Genomic DNA, 15,457 nt, shown 5'->3' on the forward strand with positions numbered 1-15,457 from the left:
ATCGTAAAATTAAGTGGGCACAGCCAGGCAAGCTTTGGGCTACGTTTACCCACACGCAAATTCAGAAGCAGAATTGCCGCCTATTAAAGTCAATAGACTGCTTCCAACTTCTCAGAGTGCGGGCAGCATTTTTTCAGACGAGGCATCTGAGTCCTTATAGCCACGCACTGGCACAGCTGGGGGATGCAACCACACATCAGCACAAGTGACGGCGTCTATCTCAGAGATGGATACTGGGGGGAACGTGGGAACGTAGCCTAAAGTAAGCTAAGTACCATGTCACATGTCGCTTAATTTACACTTTAAGGTTCAGTTTAGACAGACAGTTGATAAGCAGTGCAGTTATCACCTCATTACGGTCTCAGATCAGTTACTAAAAACTATGGATACATTCACACATGCTGTCAACTGGTTAGCAGGCGTTTATAGCTTAACAAATACCTGGTGTTGCAGGTAGGTGGCAGTAGAGTTTTCACTTTATGTGATCACCTGTTGACTCACTGTTCCAATGCAAGTCTACTACAGCATTGAGGCAGCATAACTGTGAGACAGATGCTGCACATGGCGTTCAAGAACAGCAACAGACCCTTACAGCTGACGGACATCTGTGCAACGGTCACTTCCACAGCATCCATATATTCAGGCCCAGGCTGCCCCTCACACCCTCTGTGCAAATTATACCCTCTGCATGCACTTATAACTGGAGGCCCCTCGGATAGCTTTTCCTATACTGGCACGGATACCTGCACAAAATAAACTCTTGGGGTGCTCAGTCACCCACATACCCCTGGATCTGGTGGGGGCACCTGCTAAACCCATAGACCAAATAATTACACCTCCATCAGATGCACCAACCTGAGAGACATAATTATACCTTGATCTATTTCATTTCACCTGGAACTGTGGTGCTATGCTTCACTGCACAGGGAAGCACTGCACAGGGAAGCATAGCTCCACATCTCTGAATTGTGACATAGATGGAGGAAGGGTGGGCTGCAACTTTCACTACCTAGAAACTGCTGAAAGGATACCACAACTGACATGTGGCATAATGAGATAGACATGTGTATGTACAGTGCCTAGCACACAAATAACTATGCTGTGTTCCTTTTTTTCTTTCTCTGCCTCAAAGAGGTAAATATCAGGTATGTAAGTGGCTGACTCAGTCCTGACTCAGACAGGAAGTGACTACAGTGTGACCCTCACTGATAAGAATTTCCCCCTTTTTTATCTCTTTCTTGCTCTCAGAAGCCCTTTTCTTCTAGGAAAGTGTTTTGTAGTTGGAATTTCTTATCAGTGAAGGTCACACTGTAGTCACTTCCTGTCTGAGTCAGGACTGAGTCAGCCACTTACATACCTGATATTTACCTCTTTCAGGCAGAGAAAGAAAAAAAGGAACACAGCATAGTTATTTGTGTGCTAGGCACTGTACATACCCATGTCTATCTCATTATGCCACATGTCAGTTGTGGTATCCTTGAAGTTTGGGAAGTCCTCGAAGACCTGTTATTATTGGATTAACAATCCAATTCACCACCAACGGAGGAAAAAATTATAAGCAATCAAACCACATGAATAGAATTGATTGGCACCATTAACGGTACCTGATTAGATCAATTGTATGGTCGACCATTCGGGAGATTGTACCATTAATGGGCATCTTTAAAGGGAACCTTCCTTTTAAACAATACCAGTTGCCTGGCAGCCCTGCTGATCTATATGGTTGCAGTAGTGTCTGAATAACACCAGAAACAAGCATGCAGCTAATAAGCTAGACAGATCTGACCACGTCAGACATTTGATCTACTGCATACTTGTTCAGGCTCTGGCTAAAAGTATTAGAGGCAGACAATCAGCAGGATAGCCAGGCAACTGTTATCACTTAAAAGGAAATAAATATGGCAGCCTCCAGTACCTCTCGCTTCAGGTTCCCTTTACGGTCACTGGATTTTATGACATACAGGAAGTGCAGCCAGAAAACAAAACGCTTTGTGTTTTCTCCACAGGTGTGGTACCCCGGTCTGTCTTCATTCAGATTGCAGCACTCTCTGAGGAGAAGAGAGGACAGCCGGCGATCCCAGTGAGTGGGGCTTGTGATATCAGATATATGAGGTGGTCACAGACAGCACCAGACAGCCGCCAATCACCGCACTCTGCGCACTGCCGCCCCTGACCCCTGTATCTGGCACACAGACAGAGCCCCAGTGCATGGTGGGGGATACACACACAGTAACGTTACATAAAGCTTTACGGAACATGATTAGGAGATGACAGGAGAGGCAGATCAGAAATGACAGAATTCCCCAGCTGTGCTGAGACAGAAAGACGTCAGAGGATAATGGGAGCGTCACTCAGACGCTGCTGCCATTCAAAGCGGAGTTCTACCTTGCAGCCAGCAATCAGACACAGACGCAGCATGAGAACGCCACACGCATCCTTATTGTCTACAAATACGTTATATATCTTCCGTCTCCCCCGACTGCAATAATCAGTCACTGCTAGTCTGCCTTGTTTTGTGTTCACATAACCTTCAGATAGGACTCCCTAATATTCTTTTTCCTGTGTGGTGAAATTACCTCTCTGTTCTCCACTACTGCACAGATAATATCTATAGCTCTGCGCACAACTGACAGTTACCACAACAATGCATTGTGGGAAAAAATGTGCAACTTACTCTATTATCCCTCTGCCCACCCCGACCCTCCTTTCCCTTCCAATGGCTACACGGACAAAAAGCAATTATCTTTTCCTTAAAGCAGCCGCTAGATACATGTCAAACACGCTCACTCCACAAGAATACTGCAATGACATTGTTTAAACTGACACTGGACACAACAATAATATAGTTTGTTTCAATTAAAAATGTGAAAAACTGGAATCTCCAGCAGACATAACAGAAAGCTTTTCCTCAACTTGTCCAAGAAATGTCTATAGTTTTTGTCTCTGCTCACTGCTTTACTTGTTTGTTAAAGAGACACAGAAGCGAAAAAAAAATTATGATATAATGATTTGTATGTGTAGTACAGCTAAGAAATAAAACATTAGGAGCAGAAACAAGTCTAATAGTGTTTCCAGTACAGGAAGAGTTAAGAAACTCCAGTTGTTATCCATGCAAAAGAGCCATTGAGCTCCACTTTCGAAGTGGCAGAGAGCTCTGCCTTCTGAAGCTGGTTATCTCAACTGTCAGTTTTTTCTGCAGAGTAAAGTTTGAAAGTTCACTGGCCTGCTCTGATATCATTTAGAATGCGGAGTAGTGTGTAAACTGCAAATATTAGAGAATGATGCAATGTTATAAAAAAAATATGTATAACTGAAAATAAAAATATGAGACTATTTTTTTTGCTACTAATGTCCTATTAATTATCCGTACTACTATACTATTAATGATATAATTTTTTTTTTTGCTTCAGTGTCACTTTAAGGCTACTTACACACCAAGACGTTGCGTTTTAGGGGACGTTATGGTCGCATAACGTGCCCCTAACGCAACGCCTGGTGCTCTTAGATTTGGACGTCAGAGTGAGCCGCGTTGTGCAGCTCACTCTGGCGTCCGTGATGCTGTGATGCGTACTCTTGGACGCATGCGGCATCACATGGTCCCGCCGGCCAATCGCCGCACAGAGCGGCGCTCCAGGAAGTAAACACTGCACACATCAGAAAAGTGCAGTGAATATTAATTAGCCATGTGCCTGGCCGAGGAGGAGGAGGAGGGAAGACCTCCTCCTCCAACACTACTGAGCATGTGCAAACAGTCTAACGCGGCTTAGCCGCGCATAACGCCGTAGCATGCAGCACATTCAAATGACGTGCTGCGTTACAATGTAACGCAACGTCCGCACTGTGAACAGCCCATTGATTTTTCATTACTGTGCGGTGGGCTGCGTTACAGGCTGCACTAACTTGCGCCTGTAACGTCTCACTGTGAAAGCAGCCTAATTGTACCTCTTGCTTCCTCCCTATTCCATTAGATTGTAAGCTCATAAGGGCAGAGCTCTCCCACCCTTTTGTGTCTTGAATGTTGCTGTACACTTTGTTCCTCATGTTACATTTGTCATTTTAAGTACTATGTCTATTAATTCTGTATCATGTACCAATGTCTATAGTCTGTGTTTACTGTTGTCTGCATTATTATGTACGCCATGTTTCTTACACGCATAGATTTTTACCAACCAATTCAATCACCGTGATCTGCTGGTTATCTTTAACACAACGAGCCACATCGATCAGAATTTCTAGCGATTCGTCACAGAAATCAAATGAAATGAAGATCGGACTGGACAGTTGATGAGACATGGCGAGGGAGCGGAGGGTAGATTGCCGCCCATTGCACTGCAATCTGATTGTCAGATTTCATGGTGAAGTGTATTGAAAGCCTGTGTGCCGTGTATGGGGGGAGTCGATCCCTCTCCGATCAGACTAAGATCAGCGAGGAATCGACCTGCTTACCACATCGGGAGAAATATCTAAACATGTATGGCCACTTTTTACTCTGTACAGAGCCATGGAATAGGGCACTTTTTAAATCAAGAACAATAATAATGATTATCATCAGTGGGTGTAGTTTGTAATATGTGACATGATTTCCTCATGGAGACAGGTCCTCTTTGGTGTTTGGCAGAGTGCAGGGAAAGCTGCCTTTGATACTCCACTGCAAGAGGTGGTCAGATTTCACAAATGATATTATTGCACAACCATTCAGGCACAGATGGGAATACAAGAAGTTGAGTGTACGAGCGGAGTTCCCCTGTAACATCCTGCAGCACATGGAATGGGGAAGAGGAGAGGTTGGACTTACGTCTGTGTCGGGGCCCTTGTCCCCTCCGGGGCAGGTGAACGTGACAAATTCATGGCAACGCTTGTGCACCACAAAACAGCAAACTGCAAAGATAAGGAAAAGAGAGATTTCATCAATACACATCCTGCATCACTTCCATCTATAGACGGGTCATTATCCTAAACATACATGTCGCTACAACCCAAAACACAGCAATGTCAACAAACATAGCATATATTATCTTGTCTATTTAAGTATATTGTATAGAATACGCCATCATTGTAAACGCTCAAACTTTGTGCACTGCACATTACCCAGTTTCCCATTATTATTATTTTGTATTATTTGATTTGCAAAACAAACTACATGTGCTAGAGTCAGATGAAGTTTAATTAGACCTAACAGCAACCTGTGAGTTGTCCAAACGCCTCCCCTTGTACAATAATCACCCACACGGGGTAGTCAGGCAAGAGCTGGGGAGCTAGCTGGTCTTTCACTATGAACACAGCTCATCCTCTGGCCCATCCCACTTTCTTCTATACTGCTGAGAGATTAACGCTTTGTGGGCAGAACTGCAGGCATAGTCATTACTTTCTGTCTAGTTCCTAACTGATTGATTAATTAGTAATAAAGCATTCAGCCTATCCACACATCCACAAACAAAAGAGCAGTGAGAAATGGTTTCTTACGGCAGGGAGAGGTGGGTGAATAACAATAAGGAAGTGGAAAGCCTTTACTATACTGATAAGGGAGGAATTGCTTAACTGGAGTTGCAGTGCTGGCCACCCAGAGTTCATATGTCTCAGCAGTGGGAGGAGGTGGACTGGGTCAGGTGATCTGCTCTATGCTGGGGAAGGAACACTCTCTCTACTAACAACAAAGACTACTGGAGACCGCTTGTAAATTAATTTTAATAAAAGTGTGCAATGCATAAATCTTTGTGCATTGCTAAGTAGGGAAAATGTACTATAGTTTAAAGGTAGCCATGCATTACTCAATTTTCCATCAAAAGATCTACTTAATTGGGCAATCAACTACAGTGTGATTGCTCTAAAGAAGATCGAGATCGACTAGCGGGCCACACACCGCAAGCGAGATCCTATTCAATTCTCTTTCACTATTGATCTGAAAGATATTGTGTCTCCATGCCCAGAAACCAAAAATTGATTCTGCGTCAATAGAAATAATGTCAACAGTAGCCGATTCCTTAACGTTTGACCAATATCTTCCATTCTGTCTGATTGAGCAAACTTATTAAAAGTGAAATGATCAGATTATCTTTATAACTGTGAAAAGTACATAAAAAAAGCAAAGTCAGCAGCACCGCTGAAGAAGGTAGCTCTTTTATTGGAAGGACGTGTAAAAATCACATGTGAGAGATGGGCTTGTATCCAGCTACAGCCCGCTGTTTCAAAGGGACAACCTTCTTTCTCAAGCTCCAAGCACTCTCCATTTGTTTATTGTCATTTGATTCTGGTGGACAACAGAATCCTTGCCAGCATTAGCTCGTTGTGTCTCCATTGGAGTGCTGGATCCACCTTGTTGGTTCATAACGGTGAAATGTATGTATAAACAAAAATAATAATAATAATATAAAAAATAAATGGCTATAAACTTCATTTATAAACAAAGAACAGTGAAGGGATTAGCAGATAATGGTTGAAAAGGAAAAGAGCCTACTTCCTCATCGTTTTCAGAATTGGACACAGCGCCCTGGGGTGCGGCGTACCTGGGGGGGGGGGGGGGGGGGACTGGGTCTGCAGTATGGATCTCATACTACTACTGAATGTTTAGCCCCTCAGATTTATTTCATCCCTCTGTATGATTTCCTGTAATTGGACAGTTCTCTGTCAGATAAATTAGGAAAGGATTGGCCCCTCCCCGCAGCAATAATGTATCGGAGAAATCTTAATATGGGAATATCCGAGGTGGAACAGTGTGACAGATGGCGCGGATCCGGAGTAATGAAGATAACGCAGATCTGTCTGTGAATCATCATCTCATTGTACCGTCGCTGCCAAATTCTCAGCAATTAATAAAGTGACACAGCAATGCTTAAACGCCGCGCTGGAGGAGACTGGCAGCTACACAGGCACTGCCAAGCACCGGCTACAGCATTAAAGCAGTAGGATCAGCCATACTATGCCAGGGAAAAGAAAACGCATATAAAAGTAGATAAATACTTGATCTACTTACATAACACATGTATTATACTGTCCACGTTTTGATTTCAGTGAATGTTATATAGTAAATGATGAGAATTCTGTTCCTGGTGGGGGCCATGTCTTTTGCCCACAGTTAAGGCTAACTCGTGATGTCATTTCTGCCCTTTACTTTTTTTCTTGTCTCCTCCAATCGCTGAGTCGCCTCAGCCTGGCTTGTAAACACAAGTGAGTAGGGGATTAGGTTTCAGATAAGAAGCTGGCAGGGAAATAAAGGGAAGAGGAGGAATAGATTATAGATAAAAAGAACCCCCATCATGCAACTCTTTGGCACGACTACTAAAGGGCCAGTGCTCCTTAACCTATTTTGGTTCCTGGACGTAGAAACTACGTCCAGGAACCATGCGCGCTACCGCGCGCTCCCGCGGCCGGTCGCACGCGTTCACGCACACTCCCGGCCGCGGATTCGGTAGCCAGGGAATCAATATATCGGGCTATGGTGCCCGATCACTGATTCCTCTCCCCCGCTGAAAAAGCGACAACTTCTCTCGGAAGCTGCGCCTTTTCTCTCCTCGATGCGTCACTCTAAGCGTGTGTTACGCTTAGAGTGACGTCATGTAAACAAACTCATGGCCGCCATCTTGTGGCCAAAAAGTAATACTACAACTGAAAATAAAAATAAATTAAAATGAACACACATTTACATTATAAATCTATTGTTTACCTCCCACCCTCCCAAAACTACCCAAATAAAATGTTTACTATAAAAAAAAAAAAACATTACAATTCAAAAAAAAAAAAAAAACATGTAAATATTTACTTAAGGGTCTAAACTTTTTAAATATCAATGTAAAGATGAAATATTTCTATATTTTTTTTATTTTAAACTTGTTAATAGTGATAGATGCAAAATGGAAAAAATGCACCTTTATTTCCAAATAAAATATTGTCGCCATACATTGTGATAGGGACATAATTTTAACGGTGTAATAACCGGGACATATGGGCAAATACAATACGTGAGTTTTAATTATGGAGGCATGTATTATTTTAAAACTATAATGGCTGAAAACTGAGAAATAATGAATTTTTCCATTTTTTTTCTTATTCTTCCTGTTAAAATGCATTTACAGTACAGTGGCTCTTAGCAAAATGTACCCCCCAAAGAAAGCCTAATTGGTGGCGGAAAAAACAAGATATAGATCAGTTCATTGTGATAAGTAGTGATAAAGTTATAGGCTAATGAATGGGAGGTGAACATTTCTCACGTGAAAACCACGGAACCTGAATGGGTTAAGTATGTGATAACTCCAAATCATAACAGCAGAAAAAGTTTTGAAATTTTGAATGCAGGATCAGCATCTTTATCACTTAATACACTCAGACCAGTTGCTGTTGAAATTTGATTTTTATGGTGATGATACTGCTTTAAGCTGAACATTCTACAGGAGGAAGAAGACGCAAATGTACAGGGAGCGTGCAAGCAGTACACCTTTCAATGTATGTAAATGCAGGTGAGGAGACACCTAATACAGAGAAACAATGGGTGTGGCCATGACAGGATGTGGGCGGAAACAGAACAGGAGTGTGGTGCGTGAAGAAAATATACGTAATGGTGCAGTGTTTCACCAGAAAATACACATAATGGCACAGCCTTTTCCCAGAAAACACTGATAATGTGGAAGCGTTTCAACAGAAAATGTACATAATGTGGCGGCGTTTCACTGAAAAATACATGTAATGTGGCGGCATTTTAACCAGAAAATACACGCCGTGCAGCAGGGTTTCACTAAAAAATACACCTAACGTGGTGGCGGTTCATCAGAAAATATACGTTTAATCGGCAGTGTTTCACCAGAAAATACACAACAGTGCAGCCTTTCCCCCAAAAATACAGATATTGTGCCAGTGTTTCACCAGAAAATACATACACCGATTAGGGGTCCTCTTATGTTTACCCCTTAGTGCCCCCTAGTAGACCTGGAACTAGTGGTGTACCTGTAAATTACAAAACATTTACTCACCTGGCAGAAGACTGATCTCCAGGCCTCCAGCGTAGCTTCTCTATCATCTGTGCAGCAAGTCCGGCTGCAAAACTCCCACGCTGACAGGCAGAGCGGGGCTACGGGAAAATGGCAGCTGAAGCCCTGTACTGGAGACACAAACAGCCTCCAGTGCAGGGCTTTGGTCACCATTTTCCCGTTACCCTGCTTGCAAGAACAATACTCCTTAATTCCTTATTATATTTTCCCTCCCTGGTTTATAATGTATATAAACCAGACAAAGACACTTATAGTGTGAACATAAGGATAAGGTGAGATGCACTGAGGCCTGCGCTGCCTCTTCACTGATCTGGGCATGGAGACAGGAGGAAACCTCCGGCTGGACACAGTGATGGCAGCAGGCGGGGGATGGCACACAGCCTGGGTAATAATAATTCCTGGCCACATTATAGACAAGGCTCGGTTGTTATTCTTGCTTCACGTCAGTCAGCTAAGGGTTTGGCACAGAGACCGCCGATAGCATCAATATTCATGTAACCTGCAGAGGGAAATGTGATGCACTTCACGCCTTAAAGAGCCTTAATTCACTCACTTCACCTCAGAATGACAGATCAATAGAAGCCAGACTGCTGACTGACAATCTGACTCTAACTCCATAACCACAGTTTTCAGGCAAACAGAAATGTAGGGAATGTTGGTAGAAACAAGCTGACTGAACTGTCCTTCAATGTTGAAGTTAGCTTTTTATAATCAAGATTAGTGACCAACAAACTACCAGTCAATTGATGGACTGTTTGATGGATTCGATTGGCTCAATTACATTGTTTTCCTGGGTCAGGGGAAATTATACATTAGCAACCCTATAAACATGGGAATCTGCGGGGGAGAGGCGGTCAACTTCATATTGCCATAGTTACGACAATTTATTGTACATTCTTCACTGACAATGCCTGAAGACCTTAATTATCCAAGCCATGACCAAGATGTGGTTATAATTTCCCATTAGGAATACTTTGGTTCTCCTATGACAAGTTCTGTTCGTTACTTCCTGTTTCTAGGACTACCAGGGTGCATAATGAAGCCACGGAGGTCCCTGGAACAGGAAGTGAGGGAAAATCCCTAGGTGGGACAAACAAAAGAGGGCAGTAAAACAACCCCTTACTATTTAAAATTAGAAGTAGCTGTTTTTGTGTTATTAGAGTTAGGTTTTCTTTAACACACTGATAAACCGGCTTTTATAGTCCAGCAGATGGGAACGGGGTAACAGGCAGGCCAGTGTGTAGAGCCTAAATCCTGCCTGGTGGAAGCAATCTAGATAATCCGCCAAAACGTAGTGCGGCCGGGACAGATGGCAGTGACTGCTCGCCCCAGCCAGAGGATTCTGGGTTACAAAAGCGCCGATGTGGGGAGAATTAAGGGAAAATTATGTCAGCTGTGTCTTCTGATCAGATAGCAATCTCATGATAACAACAAATAACAACAACAAATAACATTTGTAAAGCGCTTTTCTCCCGTGGGACTCAAAGCGCATAAGCATGGCTCCGACCATCGTGGTACAGGGGAAGAATTTTATAAATCTGGAAATGCCAGGCTAAACAGGTGGCTTTTCAGTCTGGATTTGAATAGCTCCAGGGATGGTGCTGTCTTTACTGGGTGTGGTAGGGAGTTCCAAAGAGTAGGGGCAGCATGACAGAAGGCTCTGTCTCCAGATTTTTTGAGGTGCACTCTGGGAGTGACCAAGTTTATAGAACTTGCTGATCTGAGGTTGTGAGAGGTGTGGTGCAGCTTCAGCAAGTCCTTCATGTATCCAGGGCCCAGATTGTGCAGGGATTTGAATGTCAGCAGTCCAATCTTGAAGAGTATTCTCCATTCTACTGGTAGCCAGTGCAGTGAGCGAAGGATCGGTGTAATGTGACAGTGGCGAGGCTGGTTTGTTAGCAATCTGGCAGCAGCATTCTGCACTAATTGCAGGCGACGCAAGTCTTTTTTGGGGAGGCCAGCATAAAGGGCATTGCAGTAGTCCAGCCGTGATGTGATGAAGGCGTGGACTAGGGTTTGAAGATCCTCTGGGGGAATCAGATGTTTAATCTTTGCAATGTTCTTCAGATGAAAGAAGGAAGATTTAACTACAGATGAAATTTGGTTTCTGAAACTCAATTCCCCATCGATTAGTACGCCAAGGCTGCGCACAAGGTTGGAGCTGTTTATGTCTGAATTCCCAATCCTGATTGGTGTTGCTTTAGGATAGAGCTGTTTTGATGGCGAGCACTGGCTTTGGACAAACAGGACCTCAGTTTTGTCAGCATTCAGTTTCAACCAGTTATCATTCATCCATGCCTGAAGCTCAGCTAAGCAAGAGTTTATTTTTGGGGTAGGGTCTGTTCCACCAGGTTTGAAGGACAGGTATAGCTGTGTGTCATCGGCGTAGCAGTGGTACGTCAGGCCATGTCGTTGGATAAGTGTACCGAGTGGCAACATGTAGATTGCAAACAGCAGAGGGGATAGGATTGATCCTTGTGGCACTCCGAATTGTAGAGGTGCAGGTTTGGACATTATAGGTCCTAGGGATACTCTCTGTGTTCTGTCAGTCAGGAATGATCTGAACCACTGGAGGACTGATCCACTGATGCCACAGTACTCCTGCAGTCTGTTAAGCAGGATTTCATGGTCAACTGTATCAAAAGCAGCTGAGAGATCCAACAGGATTAGGATGGAGCATTCCCCTCTGTCCCTTGCCATGAGCAGATCGTTGCAGACTTGGATGAGGGCTGTTTCACAGCTGTGGTGTTTCTTAAAGCCAGATTGTAGAGGGTCCAGGATGTTGTTTACTGACAGCCTGGTTTCAAGTTGCAGATAGACAGCCTTTTCAATAACTTTACCTAAGAAGGGGAGGTTGGAGACAGGTCTGTAGCTGCTCATAGCATCTGGATCCATGGAAGGTTTTTTGAGAAGGGGCTTGATGATTCCTTCTTTTAGAGAGGTAGGAAACCTCCCTGCTTGCAGAGAGCAATTTACTATTTTGTGAAATGCTGGACCAAGCAGGTCAGGGCATTTCAGCATATGTTTAGTTGGTCCAGGGTCCAGGTCACAGGTTGTCTGGTGGAGACGACAGAGGGTGTCTGAGATCTCTTCCTCACTAATACTTTTGAAATCAGTCCAGGGTGTTAGGTTGTTTTTGCAGCTATTTCCATTAGTTGCATGAGTCTTGGGTGCTGTGGACTGAATGAGAGACCGAATAGAAGATACTTTGTCAGCAAAGTAGCAGGCAAATTTCTCACATAGCTCCTTTGAGGGAGTTATAGTGGGTTTTAGACAGGATGGATTACATAGTCTATCAACTGTGCGGAATAGTTGGGCTGGTCTGTTGGCGGCCTTTGCGATCTCCTGTGATAGGTAGGAGGATTTTTTCTTGGTGATCGCATTTTGGTAGCTTTCCCGGTGAGAGACAAGGGTGTGTTTATCTTTTGAATTCTGAGATTTTCGCCACTTCCTTTCTAGTCTGCGCACTTCTTTCTTTAGGTCCTTTAGTGAGCTGTCAAACCACCGTGCATGGTGAAGTGGTGTAGATCGTTTGATGCGAACTGGAGCGAGGGCGTCATAGGCAGATGACACTGCATGGTTGTAAATCAGGACCATGGAGTCTGGGTCTGCGCAATGATTGGTTAATGCGTCGAAGTTGAGGATATTCTGAACGTGCTGGGGTGAGACATCTTTCAGTGAACGGTATTTTATGAGTTCTTTCCCTCTGTGTTTTATCGCTGGTGCTGTCAGAGAGAAGTGGATGGTGTGGTGGTCTGACCATACCACTGGGTTTATATCCATGTGTGATATTAAAAGTCCGGAATGAAATATAAGATCCAGGGTGTGCCCTTTCGTATGGGTGGGGAGGTTGATAGCCTGAGAGAAACCCAGTTCATTCATTATGAGAAGTAGTTCACTTCCTAGCTGGGAGTCGTGATCATCCACCCATGCATTGAAGTCTCCCAGGATGATCCATCTAGGGTGTTCCACTGTTACGCAGGATAAGAGTTCAGATATTTCCTTAAGAAAGGCTGGACCATTTTTTGGGGGGCGGTATATGAGCAATATGTTGATGTTTACTTCTGCTGACAGTTGAGCTGCAATACATTCAAAGGTTTCAGTGGGGCCTATGGGCAGGGGCCTTATGTTCAAGGAGGATCTGAAGCATATGGCAACCCCCCCACCCTTGCCGACTTGTCTCTCACAGTGCAAGATTGAATAATTGGCCGGCACGGTTGCTTCAAGAGTTGGGCCTGCATGCTTCCCAAGCCAGGTCTCTGTCAAAAAGGTCAAATCAGAGAGCTCTATTAGGTCATGTATAGTTGCAGTCTTATTATTTATCGATCTGGCATTGCAGAGTGTAGCTGTGATTAAGCTTTTCTGAGGGCAAATATGTTTTTTATACTTGGATCCACTACCTCTCCGCCCCCTTCTGCATTTCCTGAGTATCCCAAAGGATTTTAAGAGTAGAGCCAGAGAGGTGTTAATTTGTAATTGATTCTTGGGAGGGCATGCAGAGAAAAGGTCCTTTGATGAGTATTTGTATGTTGACATTAGAGACAATAGACTTGATCCGCCTGGCATATTTATTGCACATGCAACATCTGCAGGACGGCAGGCCGGGGAGGTTGGGTCACACCTCAACCCCAAGATGCAGATTAGACATAACTACACATACTGCAGCTGATGCAAACCATAAACTACCAACAAGAGAACCAGTCACAGATAAAATACAAGACATGACATGACATAGTTTCTGGTTAATTTACCAGCTGCCAACTTACTGATTGACAGCTTCTGCTTTTGAAAGGCTCCATGACTGTCAGGACTTAGGTCAGTAGACATTTTATCAGTAGTAATCACAGCCTCTGAGTGTATGACTTCAGAAACAAGTCAGATGGCCTAGTTCACACTTCTGTGTTTGACTGGCTCATGCTCAGTCTCTCACAAAATTTGGCTGTGGCTGAGATATGCCTAATTATCCTTCCCAGCCTCCCCCGCTGCAAGAGCACACACAGCACTGACTGAACTCCCAGAGGGCTGGAAGAACTTCTGCACAACAAGGCCTATGGTAAAGAATGTACTTAAAGGAACCAAGTGCCACTTTTCTTTCCAGGTTTCTAAGCTGTAGGAGCTTTCATGTCCCTCCCTCACCTTCTAGCTGCCCATTATTTATCAATAGAAAGGTGTGAAGATAGCATCTGTGACTTCTCTAAACTCTGAAGCAGTGTGTCCTACTCCCCTCCCTCCCACTGATGAACGCTTTTGTTTGCTCTCTGCTAATGTGTGCAATAAAATAGTTACATCAGTCCTTATTTGCCTGAAATTTCTGCGGTCGGGCAGCCCTCGGAAGTAGGGTTAAAAGCCTCCGCTAAACCTTTACATCTAAAAAGACGAGGTTAAATTGAAGTTAATTTTAAACATAAGCCACATTATAGGCATACATTATTAAGGTGCTATTGAGATGCCCTGGGTGTTAAAAATGGTGCTTGGTTTACTCATCCAGATACACCTCCCTTCACAAGCCCATTGAACCTTTACCATAGGGATCACTAAACAAGTCACATCACTAACAGTCTGTCAGCACGGTCAGATTCTAATGCGTCAGAGTAGGGCATGTTTGGAGGGAATACTTCTACCTTTATAGAATGTTTTAAAGGAGGTGGAAGGAAGCCCACATTAACAAAGGGAGGGCATACAGACTCCAGGCAGTGTCCTTCGAGGAAATGGAAATGGGACTAGCGCTGTAAGGTGACTAATCTGACCACTTTGTCACTGTGACCAATAAGTACGACAAGTGATGACACGAGTATCAGTAGCTCATGTAGTTACTGGGAATCATTCCAAGGCCTGTAGCACTTGTCAGCTCATACAAGCGTTATTCATGCAGGAATATTCACAGAGACAAAGACTTCACAGTCCAAACGTACTGTTGGCTCACAAGTCACCTCCTACCAGCAAAGTGAGGGCAACTTACCAGCTTGTGGAGAATCACCTGGGATTGCATGCAGCTCCTGAAGGAACCTATAACTTTCAAAAATCTGTGCGAGTCGCTCGTTGTCAGCCCGCTGCAGACACATCCGGGATAACTCCATACACTGGCCCAGATACAGGGTACCAGTACTACCAGTCATAGGGTTACTGCAGTCAATAAGCAAACATCTGTGTATGACTTGTGCCCAAACAGGGGTGTAGCACAGGAAAGGAGAATGCAGGCAACATGTGCGCACTGCCTCATTTCTGTTTATAAAGAAATTGTGCACCACTGCAAGGGGAAGCCCTCTTCCTCCGCCCCAGAGGACACAAAGATGAAAGCCCAGAAGACATCCCAGGAAACCATAACCTGACACATCCATTAAAAGGGATTAAAGTGGATTTGAGGCTTTCATTGGAACCTTTCAGCGTTGCTACTTCATGCCGAATGCAGCCAATTCATATGTGCATGCGAGCTGTCATAGCATTCTGCCGATGGGCCTACAAGTCCTCAATAAAGCCTT

General features: G+C 44.0%; 1 protein-coding gene across 2 annotated transcripts in view; it reads right to left on the minus strand.

The window, feature by feature from the left end:
* PRKCA (protein kinase C alpha) overlaps nucleotides 1-15,457 on the minus strand; it is a 535,637-nt gene that overhangs the window by 306,886 nt on the left and 213,294 nt on the right. For both annotated transcript variants that reach the window (XM_068262584.1, XM_068262583.1), the window contains exon 3: nucleotides 4,796-4,878. In XM_068262584.1, the coding sequence (XP_068118685.1) occupies nucleotides 4,796-4,878 (83 nt within the window). The remainder of the gene's footprint in view (nucleotides 1-4,795; nucleotides 4,879-15,457) is intronic.

The sequence above is a fragment of the Hyperolius riggenbachi genome, chromosome 12, assembly GCF_040937935.1.
Source record: "Hyperolius riggenbachi isolate aHypRig1 chromosome 12, aHypRig1.pri, whole genome shotgun sequence".
Taxonomy (NCBI): domain Eukaryota; kingdom Metazoa; phylum Chordata; class Amphibia; order Anura; family Hyperoliidae; genus Hyperolius; species Hyperolius riggenbachi.